Consider the following 20989-nt stretch of genomic DNA (forward strand, 5'->3'; position numbering starts at 1 on the left):
TAGCCAGATTGAAAGCAGCCTCGGCCCTGTCGCTTGCCTCCTTAGCTTCAGCCCGTTTAATCTTTGCTATCTCAATGTTTTTCTTGATTTCTTCCATCTCCTCATCATGACTCTGTCTTGCATTCACCAAAGCCTCCACCAGTTCTTGCATCAGCTTGATGATATCTGAGAATTGTTTCTCAGTCATGATGGCCAGGTTTAAGCATTCTGATGATATGTGCGCAATGTTCTGAAGCTCAGCTGGTAAGAAGGCTTGGACAAGACCATCATCCTCCTGTATTATGAGCCCAACTGAGTTTTTGATGTACTCTGGAACCTGTCCGGTGTACATACGAATTTGGTCCATGTTCTTGTGAGCAACATTAAAGGCTTGCCAGCAACCATTACATACTTGAAAGAGGCAGGCCCTAAAAGAATTGGGGTATCTGATGAATTTGAACCCGTCTTTTGGTGGATTTTTATTGATGGAGAAGTCATCTGCAGCAGAAATGCGTACCAGCTGAGCCAGTAAATCGATGGAGACGGGTGCCGGCAATAGATACTGCTCCCAGTTAGCATAGGGCTGCATCAGCAGCATGATGTCATTTCTGTAATCCTGTGCTTTGGTGAAACTCTTAGTAGCTTGGTTGAGCTTTGACAGCGCCATTGTTTTCCCTAAAATAGAGTAAGGCAGAAAATTTGCGATAATAAGACAATCAGGAGATTCAGCATTTATTATTTCTGTACTATAAAGCAGTTAGCACTAACAACAACAGCACCTGCAGTGTTTCATCCACTAAACAATTTCAGATTAGAACACATCATAAGTTACATGTGATTGCTTAGTAGTTTTTTTTTTCCTTCACAACAAGTGAAGTAAAATTAGTAGAAAGCAGAAAATAATACTATTTTAACTACCCAACAATTTTACAAAATTAATACTCTTTGATTGATGAGCATTTAAATGCTTTTTTTTCATAAACATTGTTTTTCATAAACTTCATTATGGTGTAGACTTCAGCAAATTCACTATACAGTATATTTCATAAAAAAAGTTGATGAATGTAAACAGAAATTCATATTATGCAAACATAAACTCACAGAAATCTGTAGAGGATAGAATAGAACGGTTTGTACCTGAAGTACTGTGGATACCTCTTGAAGAAGTGAGTAGTTGAAGTAGTAGCCTACCAGACTAGATGCTGTTCTGCTCCAAAACAACAACTTTTATATCATCCTTTCATATTTGTCAGCAAAGCAATATAACTGTGTCCTGCAAAAATATGCAGTCTGAGTTGTAATTCTGAATTCTACAGAACAGCTTTACTTCCTATAACTACTGAAATTTCTTTGTTTTTCGTGTCTTTATTTGGATCCCCATTAGCTGAGGTAGCAGCTGCTCTTCCTGGGCTCCACCAACAAAACTGTGTACTCCCATGATCATAGTTGGTAACTTGTTCCATACTGTGGTGACCAAGACAATACAGATCTGCACGCTGCATCTGTTTTGGGTTTTGGTTTAACTAACCTGCCTGGCAGTGTGACTATGTTGAGCTCTCGCATAATTTATATTGTGTTTACTATCACAGATATTCCTAAAGACGCCTATTAGACCGCAGGCCAGCCTCTCCTGAGCTCTGAGCCATGAGAGAGGCATGCTCGCTCTCCTTACTGACAGGGCAGTGTGAGGCTTGCAGATTCATTCTCAGCTAACCAGAGCTTAGACAGCTCTTTCCTGACAGCTCCCCTGGGAAACACCACAATGAAAGCATCTAGGGGAGGAGAAACTGCTGTTTTACCATAGACTAAACCCATATATACTTTGTTTTGTTAATAACAAATGCCACAGTAAAGTCAAGTAATACGATTCCGACCATTATTTTCTTGTAAAAATATCTTGTCGATCATTTTTGTCAGTGCTGTGCACGTAGAATGATCTGCTTTATAGGCATGCTTGAAATCAATGATTCATTAAGTGAAAAATAGTAGATTATCTGCTCAAGAATAACTTTTTCCATTAGGTTGCTCAATACAAAAGAAACTAATTCCAGGCAAAACACACCATTCTAAATTTGATAATAATAGCCCAAAAGTAACACCAGCAACCTTTGAAAGGATGATCAATACAATGTTTGATAATAATAATAATAATAATAATAATAATAATAATAAGAAGAAGAAGAAGAAGAAGAAGAAGAAGAAGAAGAAGAAGAAGAAGAAGAAGAAGAAGAATTTTATTCTAATTAAGAAATTACGGGCATTTCTTGTTACCCAATGGCACTTTACAAGTTCATACAATATAAAAAAGGTCAAATAAAATATAAAGAAGATTCAAATATATAAATAAGATAACAGGAGGGAGTAAAACTGGTTAAAAAAAATAGACATAATATTGATGCAAGTGCATACTATAGTAACCAATTAAAGGTTGAAATGATCTCAGACAAAGAGATGAGTTATGAAATTCTTGTAAATGAGCAGCTGGAGGAAGAAGCCTTGGGTCTGCAGCTCCAGAAACACCAATAGTGCAGAGTGTGATGTGAGGGACAGAGAGTAGATGAGTGTCAGAGGGATGGAGACAGAGTGAAGGAAAAGACATATGAGGAACACCAGAAAGGGATGGACAGGTCAGACCATGAGGGCAAAAACCAAGAGAAGGATTTTGTACTGCACACAGCCACGAACAGGAACCCAGTGTAAATGTTTGAGTGTAGTAGTTATATGTTCCCTTAAGCTGGTGTGTGTAAGAACTCCAGCAGCTATTTTCTGAATGTTCTGCAGCTTCTTTAACCTACAGACAGGAAGCCCATAAAGAACAACACTGCAGCAGTCTAATCAACATCGCACAGCACTGTATTAGCCTAATCAGCATCACACAGTGCTGCAGTAGTCTAACTGGTATCATAAAGAACTGCAGTAGTCTAGCTGGCATCACACAGCACTTCAGTAGTCTAATTAGCATCACAGAGCACTTCAGTAGTCTAATTAGCATCACACAGTGCTGCAGTAGTATAATCATCATCAAAAATGCATAAATAAGAAACCTTGTATCAAAATTTGCATGCCTATATCCTTACACATAGATATATTTGCTGACTATTACGCCATTGTAACATTTTTTAAACAAATTAATTGCAATAACTAAACAATTGAATAATTTAAATTTAATGTCTCTTATACAATCATAAAGCTGACTAAGGCTGACAACTAATCAATAGGAGAACTTCTACCTTAAAGGATTAGTGTGACGGTTGAGTCTAAGGCATTGTGGGAATTGGAGAAATAATTGAATCATGTAGGTGTAACATAATGAAGAGAGGATAATTTAATAAAACATAGAAGGCTAAGGTTAGTCTAATTTTAATTGGCCCAGGCCATTCACTACCACTAAATGACTAAATAGGGATGTTGTGCCCTCTAGTGGGTGAGTCAGAGATAATTATGCAACAAAAATACTTGTGAAGTCTGGTATGCTTTATCATTAAAGTTGCTATAAGATCTTTTTTGGAAACACTTTGACTAAACTGTTTTATGTATTTGTAGCTACCAATAAACCTCTCTTGTAGGAGGATATATTCTGTATCTGTTAATTCTATGTGTACATTCAGCACATGGAATCTGCCAACATCCATTCCTGCATGTTCTTTCAGGATCAAGGCCTCTGGAATGGTGACTGATGTAGCAGAGCACCTAGGCAACTTTCAGTATGTGATAAAAATGAAAAATAATATTGAACAAGCTGGTATGCATGCACACATGTGCACACACAAGCAGACCTTTCTTAACCTCTACTCTTGCCAAGCCCAGTTCACCTGTTTCTTACAGTTTATGGAAGTTACTGTTTCTCCTTTCAATGTTCCTGTTATTAAAGACACATTTGTTACATATGTTTAATGTTCATAGGAATCATTATTTGTGACTTAATATTTTAATTTCAAAGAGCTGGACAAAGACTTTGAGTTCCTCTGAACAGTACATGGAGATCAGATTACATCTCAGTAAGATGCATGATGAGATCTTGTACTGTAGCTTGTGTTTATTGTAGTTTTCCATGGAATGACCATGAGATTTGCACTAAATAGATGCCAGTCAGTTCAGTCAGCAATATATATTGCTAAAAAGATTCCCTTGTGTTCTAACAGGCAAAACCTGTATGTCTTGGTTGGATGTAATCATTGAATGTGTTGGATGTAATCATTGAATTAGAACTGAAATATAATTAGAAAGATGCACAAAATATGGTTGTTTTTGATTGTGTAATGTTTTCCTTTTCCACATATGCCTTTCAGCACTTTAGTTCTGTTTAGTGGTTTATATTTCAGTGGAAACAGGTCCTTACATAGTCCGCAGAAAGCAAAAAAAAAAACAAGTAAACAACTACCAACTAATAAAGATGTCAAGTTGAACATGGAAAGTCTTGTTTTGTTTATTCATTTGTTGTTGTGGTTTCTCTTTATGCCATTCTGTTGATTTGTATCCACTTCATGGCATGTTGAAAATGATTTGATTCTGTGAGACATTTGGAGGAAGTGCGAGTACAGAAAAAAGCATGTAACTGAAGCATGACATTCTTTAATAGGCTGTATCACTTTTTCTTCTGTGAGTCTGTGAGGACCTCATAAAGCATGGCTTGTGGCAAGTGGGTTAGTACAAGGGTAAATATGGGATAGGAGCGTCAGACGAGAGGCTGATGCCTCTTGCCATGAAGCAGACCCTCCAGCAGATCAGAGTGCTCCTGGACTGGGACAGTGGTCTGATCTCCTTCTTTGATCCTCTCAACAACAGATACGTGCACAGCTTCAGACAAACATTCACCAAGCAAGTCTATCCATACATCTATAATGTTTGTCCTGCTATGAGGGTGTTACCAGAATGCTGCAACCACTAAGGACATTATGCTAGTGTAATGGAAAAAAGGAACTTAGTCTATTGAAAATGAACACATTTCTACTTGACCATCATTTCAACAAGGGTGCACCGTGAGATAACATTTGTTATTGTAATTATGGATGGCCTTTTCACACTTTTTGCTTTCGGCTCAGTTTTCCATTGCTCTGAGGTTGTCTGCTTGAAGGATTCAAACCTAGTTTAAGGGCAATCAGACTTTCTTTTGTTTCCTGTGATCATATACCTTAAATCATTTAATGTGATAATGTTATTTCTATTTAGGAGTTGTTTTCCTTGTGCACGCAGATGCATGCAATTGAGAAACCATTGTTTAGTGAAAAGAATCAAATTTGTTGGCAACTTCCTGGATTTTCATTTATTTGCAATTTTCCTCAGAACTGTTGTGAGAATACACACTCCCTGATAAACAAATATAAAAGGTTTATTGTAGATTTTTCCTCTCCACTAGACACCTCCAATGTTTGCTGTCTAGCAAATGTCAGCTGGGTTTACTAGTTTCTGGGAAAACCCATATTATGTGTATCATCTTTATGGTAACCTTTATAATCTCTGGACCTTTAGCTTTGCTGTTGATTTTCTCAAATACCCCAATATGGTCTTATGTAGCATTAATGCATGCTTTAAAAACTTCTAAGCCAAATTAAAGGCACTCAGGTATTTACTCTTAAGTGCTGGTCATACTGCTGTTTTACTGTGATGTTTTCAGTGTTGTGTAATTACTGAATAGGGCTTAAATAAAACCATTGTCATTGTAAGAAGGCTCAACAGCAGTACTCATCTACCGAAAAAACAAGATGTGGGTTAAGATGAATCTACTTCCCTATTCATGTACACTGAAAAACATCAGAACAAATGCTAGGATATATTTTGTCTACAAACACATTTCTATTTATGGTCTTTCTTATCTTTTATAGCATCAAGGGTTATTTGGAAGTTCAGCAGAAAATGGAAGAGGGGAAGCTCTGTGTGAGTGAATGCTTGTGTGTAATGTCATTTTCTATGTTGAGTGTAGCTCTATGATGTACTCTGGAGAGCTGAAGTTTGAGAAGAGGACCATGTCTGCTCAGGTGGAGGGGCGTGTTCATGGCCTGCACTCGTAAGTCTTCGTCCTCTCTGCTCACTAAACTCCTACTACCGAATCCATCATGCTCAGTGGCTCTTTTAGGGAACACTCCACCAACTGTCAAGCAGTGCCACAAAAGCACTCAGGGACTGGAAAATAACCTGTGTGTGTCTGTTCTCACAGTTTGCAGGCACAGTGTTATGAATAATAATACACAGTAATAGACCCCTGCTGATCTCCACTGAAATCTGAATGGACATGAAGCTGACAATTTATTTATGAATAGTTAATTAATTCAGATAAATTGTGGGTTTCTAATAGATAACAGGGTCATGACATAATGAGTAATCCCTCTATATATTTCTATTCATGTCTTCAAGTAATTCATGTACATACATTTAATTGAAATAAAACTGGCTTTGGCATGACTGGACAGAGCATTGTAATGTAAACTTCAGTACTATGCACATTTTGCAGTGTGGACTTTTATAAACTCATCAGCTCTGTGCAGACAGACTGTAGCGCTCTATATTGAATTGTGGATGAGCATATTAAAACCACAAGGGGGAGCATCTAGAAAATGGATGAGAGAGAGAGAGAGAGAGAGAGAGAGAGAGCGAGAGAGAGCTGAAAAGAGAAGATGAAACAGAGCTTTTTAATGTTCAACAAATGGAAAGAAGAAGAAAATTATGAAAATCAGTAGAACTATTAGCAAAGTTGAAACTAGTTAATATTTAGGGACAGTACTTGTGGTAGCCTTTTTAACAAAGTGTACTTAAAATCAGACATTAGCACACTAAAACATTAAAGCATTAAGATAAATCCTTTATGCAAATGCAGTTGTTTCTTAAAGATTGTTTCCTTTAGAAATATAAGTTCTTATCACACCTGTATTAGAATATGAGCCCAGGAGAGTAACCCTAGAACACTAGGAACATTTATGTTACAATTTCCTTGCAAAATCACAAGCCTGATGTGAATATTAAAATGAGAACAACAAATAGATACACCTGTTATCATTTTATTATCCATCTTCACATAATATAGGGAAGGTGCTTATGTGCTCATTTCTCCTTTGTTAAAAAAGCACTGACATTTTGCTGCATCAAACATTTGTGTGCCATGCATTTAGTGTGTAGCATAACAACAAACAAATTCTGCAAACTCCTACTTTATGAGCATTAAAGGCGGTTGGGCAGAGTGTTGAGTGAAGCTTCAGAGCTTGACTGTAACCTTGTTATATTTCAATGGCAATGAGGGCAGTACAGGTAGTGACTAAGAGGCTTTCCTTCCCAATCCCTCTGCAACTGTCACAAGCACTCTGTCACCTGCAGATGAAGTCATTCACAGGAACCTTAGCAACACATTGTCCTACTTGTGTGTGTGTGTGTTTGTGTGTGTGTGTGGGGGGGGGGGGGTGTAGGTGCATGTTAATGCAAGAAGTATGACACTTTTTTGGCACAATTACGTATGCAAAAAGAAACAACACAAAGTCTGGAATATTAAATAGAAAGCAGATGGTACTAATATTTAAACTGGACTAATATTTAGGATGAACTGAATTCATCGTCACGTAATCAACATATACAGTAGGTAGTTTTTCTCTCGAAGGTTTAAGGACAACAGCCACTTTTTAATCCTAAAGTAGGAAGATGAATGCACATTAGAGGAACTAGAACAAGTGTCACTGTCACTTTGACCCTCAAAGACATGTTCACACACACACACACACACACACACACACACACATTAATCAGAAGGCAACTGTTTTATGGGATAGACTAATCTCTATGATGTCAGAAGAATAAATACAAGCCTCAGCTGTGGATACTTTAAGGAGAATTAGCTTCTTGAATACCTATTTAAAATTTAGTTTGAATTTTTAATGGAGTGTCTGCTAGTACTTGTACCAGAGTGTATACTAGTTTGTACAGGTGAAGAGTACATGCTAGCCTGTCTAATGCTACTGCTGTAGAGGCTGGCAGTGTCTCTTGGGAAAAACCCTCACAACCATCACAAACTCTAGGGCTTGACTTTGTTTGTCTCTTTGGGCAAAAGCTGTTTCCATGACCTGCTCACACATATACACACTTGCATGCCAAACAACCCAATGCCAACACACACAGTCCCATATTTGCACCCCCCCCACACCAACACACACACACACACACATAAAGATATCTACAAATACAAATTTTGTTTATACATGAACCTTTCTTACACATGACGTAGAAATGAGGAACTACTATACCTTAGAGATATCACTAAGCAGATAACTCCACCTGTGCCCTCCCTTGTCCTTCTTTCCTTTGTTACCCAGCATGCACCTCAGTTCCCCCTCCCCACTACTCCACCCTCTCTCTCTCTCACACACAAAACACACACACACACACACACACACACACACACACACACACGCACGCACACACTCTCACTCTTAATGCTGCAATCCTCCTTATGAAACGGATGCTCTTCTGTCAGCAACAGAACTAAGCTGGAAAGAGACAGAGCCAGAGAAACATATGTCCTCTTGCAGTCCATAGAAATTAGTGATTTGTATTCTTTCAAGCCCTGCACCCTGCTATGCCGTTGGTTCCGTGTGTGGAAGCTGTCACTTTCCAGTGCTGAAGTAGCAACTTCATCTCTTCTCATCCTTGAAGACAGCAGATTTTTCCACAACCAGGTTGTCTCTGACAACACTCCAGACAGCACTTTAGAGAAAACAGTAGTCCAATGGCAGCAGACAGGCCTTTTTAGGGATCACCACTTACAGAGTCTTACCAAGACACCCAGTAGCTTTATTTTGTTTGGGATGAAGCCTCTATCAGAGCCGTATTTCAGTCTACCTGATTCAGCTGCTGCTTGTATGATGCATGTTGGATGAATCTCTTACTCTGCTCCTCGGCTAAGAGAAAGCTCTCCATCTCGATCTGAGGAACAAACTTGGATTGTGTGCGTGGCTCCAGCACAACCACTGGTGAATGCGCACGCAGTGTCCCAGGAGCCGCTCTGTGGTGCAGGTGGAGAGGGGAGGTGGGCGGAGGCCCGGGGCGTCAGCTCACGCAGGGTTGTAGAGGAGGATTGGAGTACTGGACATCGCTTACATGGAGGGCCATGTCTATGAGCACTTTGCCAATGGCAAGCACGACAGCTACCAGATCGACTACCGCCTCTTTGTGGGCGACACAGAGCCAGCCAGATTGCAGCTGTCGCCTCGCGACCCTGAGCACCAGGGGCCATTTGGCCACAACACATCTCATGGGCATGAGACTGCAGCTCAGCGCTACAGCGCCACGCGCATCCAGGCTGGCTACGAACCAGAGAGGTGAGACTCCTACGGTTTCAAAGGAGTGCTGATCAGCAAAATTAACCGTTTGCATCACTAGGTTAACGTTAGTGTCACTAAACAAGTTCATTAGGAGTGGACTTTATTTTTCTTTTGGATTGTGTACTTTTAAACTGTTGCACAGACTGGGTTGGGTTCTCAGTGATGTGCAATTTTAGCCCAATTCCATATTGTTGGTCTGAGAAGAACACATTCCTTTCGGGGATTATCATCACATAAAATAGACCTATAAATTTAGTCTCTACAGAGAAATACAGTCATGTCATAGTATAAAAAAAATGTCCTAATGTGTAAATAGTGATGTTTACTCATTAATAATGTCCAGCACTACTCAAATATAACTGCTTGCCTTCTTTGCCCATCATATTAACATTCCCATGTCAGCAGAGTAAAAAGGACCATAAATCTGATTAAGGATTATATTATCAAAGACCGATATAATCTGTGTTGTAGAACAGATATGAAAACATTTTGTCATAGCAATGCTCAAAAGCATCACATTCCATTTGTTTTACAGACCCATATCTCTGTACATTTCAATTTACAGAATGGACTAAATTAACTTCCAGGTGTTTAAAGCTCAGTTGGGGGCTGTGTCAGATCCTTTGTGAATAACATAATAAAGTTGAGTATTGGGCAGCCTGACCACGGCTTCAAAACGATTGTGTAGATTTGCTACATCACCAGTCCTCCTTTTATAAGTAAGATGATTAATTCAACCCAAGTCAAAAACATTTTTGTCTCATCCAAACGGAAATTTCACACCTGAACTGGGCTGGCCAGCTAATAGCGTGGACAGTAAAACAAAGGCGCATCGCCCGTCTGTTCTCTCTCACTTCACATCCAAATCCAACTGAAACGCACTATCAGTATTTCAGTTCCATGCCGGAGCTGAGAGACGTGAGCGCCCTTAAAATGTCCCGTCGTCATCCACCACGTTGAGAGGATGAGAGTTTTCTCAAACTGAGCAGGTCGAGTCTTTAAAATGTGTAAACTCCAACTGTGATTCTGGGTGATTTAGCTAAGGGCTAGACTTTCGCTTGACTTTGAGAGATGCCACAGAGGCTAGTCTGTAACGGTCGCAGATGAAGACCAGCTGTGTTCCTTGACGTCGTTTTTTGTTGTCTGAAGTACGCGACGCTATCGTCTTGTGAGTAACCCGAGAAGCGGGATTTTCATTCACATTCACTAAGAATAAAGCATCATTGTTCAGTCTTGGAAGTATATCACACTAAATCCGTGTGTACTACTTGAGTACGATAATGACGGTTATTGTTTGCATGCTGCGAATGCGAGACATCGGCTCTCCCGAATAAAAGGATAGCACGTCGAAATGGAGAAAGGGCAAAGCGTAACGAATAGAAATAGCTTTAGCATCCTCGGCCAACACCCACTGGATAAATATTTCGATCCGCGGATCAGTAAAACGCTTACGTTTTAACTCTGTTTACATGAGGGCACAGACAGAATAGCCTTCCTTTAGCGTACATCTTCTGATGTGACTTGTATTTGCTAGGTTGTTAGTATAATGTATTTGTAGTATCAGCTATTTCTTTATTAATTATTTGTATAACACACTTGTAAGGTTACAATCCCACTAAAATAAGGCTTTGATGTTTTTATAGTATTCATAAATTTAAAAAAGAAAATTAGTTTCTTTTAGGTGTGTGTGTGTTGTGGGTAGAAGGGGGCATAATATCTTAAATGAGGCAGCAATTAGCTCAATAAAATCCCATGAATCTCTCTCTGTCTCTCTCTTTCTGTGTGTGTGTGTGTGTGTGTGTGTGTGTGTGTGTGTGTGTGTGTGTGTGTGTGTGTGTTTGCAGTATGGCTGACTACCTGATCAGTGGGGGTACAGGCTATGTGCCTGAAGATGGGCTCACTGCCCAGCAGCTTTTTGCTATAGGAGATGGTCTCACATACAAGTAAGTCTTTGTGACTCATTCCACATCACATCACTGTGGTCAAAGAGCCAACTGGAGCTCACTGCCATGGTGCAAGGATATTCAAGCACGTTTTATGTTTTGAACACAAAATTGTACTTTTCAGAGACTGTTTTTGTTCATTTTGTGGATCATGGATCACAATGACTTAAATAGCCTAAAGAAGCAGCATTTGCAAGCTGTCCAGACCTGTGTAAGAGAGACATGCTATGTCATATCGGGTAGAGTTGTGTGTAAACAGCCTAGATTTTTTTGTAGACAGGCTCTTCTTTGGACATCTGTCCAGGAGAGGGCTCTGAGCACTATGGTAACCTTCAGACTGTATCCATAGAAACAAAGCAGTTAATGGTTCAAGCCTAAGGGGGGGGGGGGGGGGGGGGGGAAACAGAATTGGAGATCATGACCTCTCTTGTTCTGCTTTTCAAGTAGGGCAGTGCAAATAGCTTTCTTTGATGATGTTATCAAAGATGTGAAGATGTATCCCTAGGCACTATCTAGCTGAGCAGTGGTCTCTGTCTCACTCTGTCACTAGGCCGCCATCTTTAATCTCTGTAATGGAGGCTTTATCTGCATTATATCCCACATTAGAGGACACTCTCAACTGTGGCCTTATGATTGTCGTACTGCTGGGATGCTCTCTCTCTCACACACGGATGTTCGCATACGCTGCTCTATTCTGTTTACAGTTAGGCTTCCTTTGGCTGCCTCTCTGTCTCCCGTGTCCTCTCAAGCAGTGGTGGGACAGTAATGCCACTTTAATGGATAGGCTGTGACATGACGCATGCTTAAGAACATTAACAGGACATCATTGGACAACATACTCTTAGGTAGATTAACTTATTCCATACTCCAGAATATGCGCTCAACTCTGCACCTCAAGCAGGTATGTTCAATTCATGCTACTGGGACATGAAGTTTGAAGTTGAAATTGACCTCACATGTATGCACACAAAGTGTCCGAGCTTCTGCTAGTCGCAGGTGGCTATGGGAGCAATCATCAGTCATGTCTCCTCGTTCTATCAGCATGGGTGTGTGGAGCTCCCCACGGTCATTTGGTATATGATGCACTAACTGATATGAGAATGTGAGAGTGTAGCATGTATGTCTCAGTGAACTAATTGGTATATATTTTTTTATTTGGCTTGTTTTTCTTTGTTTGTTTGTTCTGTGGTCTTTGATTCAGTGATTTTCTGATCCTGCCTGGCTTCATTGACTTTACCTCAGATGAAGTGGTGAGTACTTTTGCAAAATGCACCAAAACAGCTCAGCAGGTTTCCTGACATGCCTCATAAGGGCTTACCAGTGTGTGTGTTTCAGTAAATGCAGCACATCTAGTAATGATTTAGTGGAGGGGGCGGGATCTTCCTAATTAATTAGTGAGCTGGCGGTCTCCTCTACCTTCAGTGAGATGGTGGAGCTGAGTCAGTTGCCATGTAGTGCGAACACGACTACAACAGAGGGTGGAGTGTGGCATAGTGGAAGAGAGGGATGAAGGAGTGCAAATAAGATGTGCAAAATAGGTGGTGTTGGCATCCCAGGTGCATAGGGCGTGTTGTCACAGGCAGAGAGGCTGAGGGGTGTGTGTGTGTATGACAGTGAGGGAGGAGCGAACCAAAATTCCCGTGTGTAATGGATATGGGATAGTATATATTGTGGTATTTAAATTTGGTGTTACATTTTGTGTGTGTGTGCTGGAATGTGGGAGAGAACGTAGGATGTTTTTGTCTGTCTTACCACAGGGAGGTTAAACTGATGCCCTGCTTATAAAAACAGCAATATTTGTGCTTTGAATGAGCACATCCAAGTCACTTGAAGTCAAATTAATAATGGGACAGAGATGTGTGCATATGTGAAAGCTGTCCAAAGTAACACCCCAAACTGTTCTTATCTTTGTGCAATGCATAGTCTGTATGAAAATACAAGCATGAACATAAACAAAGATACTTGTTCTGTAAAACATTGGTTCCTTTCTGTTACCATTTGCGTCTGTCATTCAGGATCTGACCTCTGCTCTGACCCGGAAGATAACCCTGAAGACGCCGCTTATTTCCTCTCCCATGGATACTGTGACTGAATCCTCCATGGCCATCGCTATGGCTGTGAGTATCCCCCACACACTCAAAACCATGAAGTCCTGTTGCTTTTCCATTTAGCTTTCTGTGATTTTGTATTACAGCTCATGGGCGGTATTGGGATCATCCATCACAATTGCACCCCAGAGTTCCAAGCAAATGAAGTCCGGAAAGTTAAGGTGTCAAACTTTCAGTGAATTGTCTTAATAGGAATATAATGAACAACACGTTGAACATGCAGATTTACACACAAGCTTCCCTGAGGCCTCTCATCAGCAGAGCAATGTATGGTGTCATGGTAGAAATTCGAGCAGGGCTTCATCACGGATCCGGTGGTGATGAGTCCACAGCACACGGTCGGAGATGTGTTTGAGGCCAAGGTGCGACACGGCTTCTCTGGAATCCCTGTCACCGAAACCGGCAAGATGGGCAGCAAGCTTGTGGGAATCGTGACGTCACGAGACATTGACTTCCTCTCAGAGAAGGACTATGACCGGCTGTTGGAGGAGGTTTGTGATTCATCTTTGATTGTACATACAATATAAAAAAGGTTTTTAAAACACAAATGAATCACATATGACATACAATGCTTAAAAATATAGGTGGAATAGAACTATCATGTAATTGTGATATTTCTGTAAGTGTCAATGTGTGAAAGAGGGCAATATATGTATACACATTTTTTATTTATATATATATATATATAAAAACACACACACACTTATATATATATAAATATATAAATAAAAAATGTGTCTATATATATATATATATATATATGTGTGTGTGTGTATAAAATCACATTTTTTAAACACATCTTTTTGTGATTTATTGTGATATTTGCCAGGCAATGACAAAGAGGGAAGATTTAGTGGTTGCACCAGCAGGTGTTACACTCAAAGAGGCCAATGACATCCTGCAGCGCAGCAAAAAAGGTCTGATTCTTCATCTTTTCAGCTTGAGAGGTGAAACTGCTTCTAAAGGACTTTGAAAGGTTATTTTCACTTCTCCACTTCTTCTCTGAGTAACGGGTCGGTCGTGGGGATGCTTGTTGATTGCAGGTAAACTGCCCATTGTGAACGACAGTGATGAGCTGGTGGCTATAATTGCTCGCACTGATCTGAAGAAGAACAGAGACTACCCTCTGGCCTCTAAAGACTCCCGCAAACAGCTGCTGTGTGGCGCTGCCATCGGGACCCGTGAGGATGACAAGTACCGGCTGGACCTGCTCGTGCAGGCAGGAGTGGACGTGGTGGTGCTGGTAGGTCTTAAGGTCCTAAAGGGAGTGGGATTAGGCTCCATCCTGAGTATGGTGCCTGAATCAAATGACAAACTATTTTTGCTATGAGGCTGTGTAACACAGGACTGTGATTGGACATAGTGAATTTGGTCTGAAGGCTATGTCTATTGTTTTAGGACTCATCTCAGGGAAACTCAGTGTTTCAGATCAGCATGATTAACTACATTAAACAGAAGTATCCTGAGCTCCAGGTGGTGGGGGGGAATGGTGAGTCACAATTCTCACATTTGCTTGTTCTGTAAACTGAGAGGGTTGAGGTAGGTAAGAATTGATGGTGTTTGGTTCTTTTCATTTGTTGCTGTGTTCACTTTCATCCTTCTTCTCTCTTGCTCTGTCTCTGTGTATGTCTGTGTAGTAGTGACAGCTGCTCAGACGAAGAATTTGATTGATGCTGGTGTGGATGCTCTTAGAGTGGGGATGGGTTGTGGCTCCATCTGCATCACACAGGAAGGTGTGTGTGTGTGTGTGTGTATGTTTGCGTGTGAGAACTAATTATACACTTAATACTTCTATTTGTATAATGTTTTGCTTTCAAAATTCAATATTATGCAATATGAGAGATACAGTATGAAACTGTGTGTGTGTTCTGCCCACAGTGATGGCATGTGGGAGACCCCAGGGCACCTCGGTGTATAAGGTCGCGGAGTATGCCCGTCGTTTCGGAGTGCCCGTCATTGCTGATGGTGGCATTCAGACAGTGGGCCATGTCGTAAAGGCTCTCGCTCTGGGAGCGTCCACGGGTCTCTGCCCTGACAAGCCTCCTCACCTGAACTTTAATGTTTCTGAGAGATACATATACAGTTTAGCCATGCCTGCCCAGTCAGTCCTGTAATGTTAATGGTCTCCTGCTTGTGCATTTTCCTCTTGTGCTTGTGTGTCTTTGTCACTACTGCCCTCGACCTGTGCTGCACTCCTTGTTCTGTGCTGCACTGCCCCCAGTGATGATGGGCTCCCTGCTGGCTGCCACCACCGAAGCCCCTGGTGAGTACTTCTTCTCAGATGGTGTGCGGCTCAAGAAGTACCGTGGCATGGGTTCCTTGGATGCCATGGAAAAGAACAGCGGCAGCCAGAAGCGCTACTTCAGGTAGCCTGCTCACATACACTCAGATCACTCTAAAATACACCCAGACACAGTGAAGTGCTTATAAATATGCCCTCCAAGCATCTGAACATATATGTGTGTGTGAGTGTGTGTTACAGTGAGGGCGATAAGGTGAAGGTAGCTCAGGGAGTGTCTGGCTCCGTTCAGGACAAAGGCTCCATCCATAAGTTTGTCCCATACCTCATTGCTGGAATTCAACATGGCTGCCAGGATATTGGTGCGAAGAGCCTGTCCATCCTGCGGTAAGAGCATGAATCAGCATAATCTCATTACAGGACTATTCAGAGGTCCATGCTCATGTGTTTATGCATGTGTGTTGATGAGGTGCTGGGTGTATCTGACAATTTGTGTGTGATATGTTTTCTATACCAGTACCTGTAAGGTGCTGTTAGTAGTAGCTTGTATTGTGCTGATACTCAGTAGTAGTAATAATGATTATATTGTGCTGATACTGTGTAGTAGTAGTACTGCTTGTGTTGTGCTGGTACTCAATAGTTGTAGCAGTGCTTATATTGTGTTGATACTCAGTAGTAGTAATACATATATTGTGCTGATACTTATGCTTATATGCTTATATTTTGCTGAATAGTTGTGCCATTCTCAGTAGAAAAAATCCAGAAAAATATAACAGATTAATATGAGCAGTGAAGTTATATGAGCAGTGATTGACAGACACCACATGTTGCATGTAAGGCAACCACACTGTAAACTATTATGGCCTGCAACATTTAAAATGATCACCTTTGAAGATCTTTTCTTTTAAGGTAGATGTTCATTTTATGTACTTGTGTATGTATTCTGAGAGCTGATATTTTTATGTAATGTATAAAAATTACATGTGTTATTAGTTCTGGGATATAGGGGTAGCTATGAAATGTACTATGAAGAGCTGGGGTTTTATTGTTTTTTGTGTGTGTGTGTGTGTGTGTGTGTGTGTGTGTGTGTGTGTGTGTGTGTGTGTGTGTGTGTGTGTGTGTGTGTGTGTGTGTGTGTGTCTAATGCCCTTTTCTATGTTGAGTGTAGCTCTATGATGTACTCTGGAGAGCTGAAGTTTGAGAAGAGGACCATGTCTGCTCAGGTGGAGGGGGGTGTTCATGACCTGCACTCGTAAGTCTTTGTCCTCTCTGCTCACTAAACTCCTCCTAACAAATCCATCATGCTCAGTGACTGGAAAATAACCTGTGTGTGTCTGTTCTCACGGTTTACATGCACAGTGTTATGAATAATAATACACAGTAATCCTCCTGCTGAGTCCTGCTGACTCTTGCTGATCTCCACAGAATCTGACATGGACATGATGCTGACAATTAATTTGTTAATAATTAATTCAGAAACGTTGAAGGTTTCTAATCAGCAACAGGGGAATTGTGTATGTATTTGCTGTTCTCTCTTAGCAACTAAGCTTTTCATTAAGTCAGGTACTGTCTCCCATAATGCATCAAGGTCAAGGTTCTAAGATGTTCACCTCTGAGTAGCTTTTTATTGTCTATCATCTGACAGTGTGACTTAACACAGATTGGGAGTAAAACAGACCACTGCAGTTACATCCTATAGGTGTTTTGCCCATATTAGGAACTCCAGGGTCTAAAGGGTTTTTCTCTATGAAAGAAATAATGGTATTTTCAAAAACTGCCTCTATTACACCATGTGATAAATAAAAATGTTTAATATTTGACATTTTGTCCTACATACTTTCTTCTTGCAAATGTCACTAGATTCCTTGAATTGAGAGCTCATTAGTAGCTGAATAGTAAAATATTGCTATATAGAAACTAAAGTACTGCACAATAAAATGGCATCACATTATTTGTTTGTGTTGAACATATCATTTCCCTCTGTGGTCTGTTGAAGGACGGTCAGAGGAGGAGCATATTAAAAGGGGTGAAATCCACTTCCAGTCTGGTCATGTTGAGCAGTGTAATTTGAGTTCAGGTCAGCTTCTCAGGCTTGTCAAAGCAAGATATGAACAGAAGAAAATGACCTGTCATGTGTCAGATTAAGTAAGTCATCTAACTGCATTGTAGCGTACAGTATAGCTCAAGCAAACCAATTTACAACAGATAACTGACATCTGCTAGCTAAGTTGTAGCTCGCCTAACAAAAAGCAAATTTGAAACACCTAAATAGAAAATGTGAAAAACTACAATAACAGGATAGTTTGCTAGTTTTGTGATGTCAGTTCAATGTTATCTTATCTGTAGCAAATTCCGTTTTTCAACTGTTTCACAACATAATTAAATTGATCCAGTGACAATTGGGAGAAAATTGTAAATGGGACCAAATGCATTGAATACAGGAAGTGTTTGTGTACTCCACAGAAAGACCGAGCCGGTTTTCAAAAACATTGAAAAAGGCCATAAAACCCCTGCAAAAAACAAAACAAAAGTAAAATCTCAGTGATGTTTCCACAGTTTGTCTCCAGTACCACATTCAAATGGATCATTCCTACACCCTTTACCTTTTAGCTTTTAGCTCTCAGTCAAACACTACCTTTTCCTACATACGTCTGGAATTGTAGACTTTCCATGTGAAATTGTCCTCTTCTCCTCTTTTTTATGCACTCATCATAGATATTCTTTTGTGCAATGTAAGTACTCTCTCCACGTATTTGTGCCTCTGTTGTAAACAGTGGTGGAGGGGTTTGTACTGGGTATTTAGTGAGATGTAGGATTTAGGGAAGGATAAGTTTAATTTTTCTCCTATGGGGCCCATCACTTCCTGTGTTGTCTTGTGATATTCCCTTCACCTATTCCACCTTATAACCCCTTTTATCTGTATTCGGTGTTCATGCTTTTAGAGGGTTGGCTTGGGCAAAAATACTTACACTGAACAGGCTCTGTTAACAATTTGACATTAACTTTCCCCTTTTATAATTGGAGGAGTGGAGACATATACCATAATGTGTCCTATTGCTATTAAAGATAGCAGTGTCATGGAGGCTTCCTTAAAACATGCTTTAAAATGGCAGTTGTTTCCTTCTGAATCACAACTGCATATTTGCTCTTCTTTTCCTGCATATTAACATATTCTCATTCTCATTCTCTCTCTCTCTCTCTCTCTCTCTCTCTCTCTCTCTCTCTCTCTCTCTCTCTCTCTCTCTCTTAGTTATGAGAAGCGACTATACTGAGAGTGGCAACAGAAGCCAAGCAAGAGTGCTCCCAAATGTTCTGACCCCAGCTGTGACCAATTAAAAACATCATCACGTGCTCCCTCGAACACTCCTCTCCTCCTTCCCAACAGTGACCCTCCTCCGAGGAAAGGCTGATGTGCTGTTGCTCTTCAGGTAGGACCTGCAGTGAAGTCCAACTGCCCTAACACAGAATGTACTGTGCACTTCCTGCTTCTGCTGTGTGAAACTGTATTTAGCTGTTTTCTCTGTGTATGACAATCCTCCAATGTCCTTTGTGGGTGGTAATCCTAATTTAAATTACCAAGATGTTTACGTGACACAATATGTGATATTACCCTCCATACCGTTGGATACACTGTAACCAAATGTCTTGTAGAACACCTTATCTGTGGGGTCATTAGCAATAAGCTCTAATACTGTGACCTGGTGGCACTAAGAGGTGGCATCCTGAACACAGTGAGATTTATGGCAGTGGGAACTCTCCTGAAGCAGGGCAGGTGGGCTGCTGAGACGCTTCAGCTTGCCAGCTACGGGGCCAGAACCTTAGCCTTAATATCAGGGATTCTTTCCACCTGCATGCCTTACAAGTTAAAGCAGAGCGTGGTATTAACACTACACTACACTACATGGATGCTCTCTGATGTCATTTTAGCATTTTGTTCAAACATTGTGGTCAGTACACATACAGCCTTGATCAATAGAAATACTGATACTATCTTAAGATGTAATGTGTCAAGCGCAACATTACCGCTACTGCTGCAATTTATTCATTAGTGATGGAAACCAGTAGCTTTCTTGTTGTTAGCTTTCATTAAACTTTTCAGTGAATTTGACCTGAGTAGAGCATCACCTGGCTTGCTTATGGGGAGCATTGTGGCATAATGCTGTAATGCTCTTACACTGGTTGCAGGCCACATGACCTTTTCTGGGAGAGCACCCTTGCCTATTTATTTGGTTAATGCAGTGAAGTAAACAGGGTTAGTTAAAATGAACTGAAATGGAGTAAAAATGAAGATGTTTGTTTTGTATACTTGCTAACAGTAATAGCAAGAATGCTACTTTGCAGAGAATGTGTATGCCATAGTGAATATTAGACTCATTATTTAACAGCAAAAATATAATGTATGGATATGGCTCTTTTATTGGTGTTGATATGAGTGACTATTCTTTTGCTATTGCTTGAATCATTTTTTGAGCTCAGTGGAATGTATACCGTGGGTTTACAGTGGGTTTACTAGCCATATTTTTCCCAGAATTTGTACAAAGTCTTTTGGACAAGAGAAACTGGTAAAAGAAATCTATTTTATTATAGTGCTTTATTTTGTTTAATGTTCATGCATCCTTGATAATATTCTTCTGTAAAGGAGGTTATTGCAGAGAAAAACTAAAGATTTCATTTAGAATTTCTTCAGGTGAAAGAATAGTTATTGGCCTGCTGTTTTAGCAAAGGGCACACAATGGTCTCTAAGCATCTCAAATAATTAAATCTCTGTGCTCTGGCTACGTAAAGTGCAGATAAAGCTAAAGACTGACATTTTAGTGTGTATAATCAGGGATAATGAAGACTGTTATGACTTATCTGTATGTCAGGCTTTGGCTGCTCATGTTCTGCACGATTACTTCCTACTTATCCTGATACACAGAATTAAATCCCAATAAATTTGTGCATGCAATCATCTGGTGCAATAGATTTGCATTAATAAAGATGGTTATGATATAAAAGTCAGTTGTGTGTCATTGATTTTTCTTTGCATATTTGCACCAATAGAGGGCAGTATAAACTATGAAAATTAGACAGCCCTGCAACAGCATTCCAATAAAGGGGATTGGTCAAAAAGATTTGATGGAATGGATCAGAAACAATTGGATAGCAAAGATGAGGGTTTTTTTGTTAAGTTTATTTGTCATTAATTTATACATCCAAATAATTCCTTGACTTCCTTATTTAATTTCCTTATCGACTCATGTTGCGTCTAACTCTACCCAGTACATTAGGAAGTAGTGCAAAATCTTGGAATGAATGAATGAAAGCCAGGACAGAGGAGAAAATGTTTTCATACATTTGCCCATACAGCTGCATAGGGAAGAAATACCCACTCAAAAGGGTATAACTAATTCCCTACCACAAGCATGCAATGATGGTATT

At 40.2% G+C, this 20989-nt stretch overlaps 1 protein-coding gene and 1 long non-coding RNA gene across 2 annotated transcripts; one reads left to right on the forward strand and one right to left on the reverse strand.

Moving 5' to 3' along the window:
* Positions 1-6955: 6955 nt before the first annotated feature.
* Positions 6956-8246, reverse strand: LOC145658555 (uncharacterized). The gene is made up of 2 exons (XR_014124137.1): positions 8202-8246; positions 6956-7278 (listed from the first exon to the last, which is right to left on the reverse strand). It is a non-coding gene; the product is annotated as an uncharacterized LOC145658555 (long non-coding RNA).
* A 101-nt stretch (positions 8247-8347) lies between these two features.
* LOC113577173 (inosine-5'-monophosphate dehydrogenase 1b) lies at positions 8348-20569 on the forward strand. Its single transcript, XM_081715832.1, is given in 14 exon segments — positions 8348-9275; positions 11123-11221; positions 12423-12471; positions 13237-13338; positions 13416-13820; positions 14159-14246; positions 14373-14572; positions 14728-14818; positions 14967-15062; positions 15208-15351; positions 15551-15695; positions 15812-15955; positions 16737-16820; positions 18819-20569. Coding segments are annotated over 14 exon segments (1890 nt in total). The 5' UTR covers positions 8348-9054; the 3' UTR covers positions 18841-20569.
* Positions 20570-20989: the final 420 nt, after the last annotated feature.

The sequence above is a fragment of the Electrophorus electricus genome, chromosome 6 (assembly GCF_041902795.1).
Source record: "Electrophorus electricus isolate QZ-2024a chromosome 6, ASM4190279v1, whole genome shotgun sequence".
Classification (NCBI taxonomy): Eukaryota; Metazoa; Chordata; class Actinopteri; order Gymnotiformes; family Gymnotidae; genus Electrophorus; species Electrophorus electricus.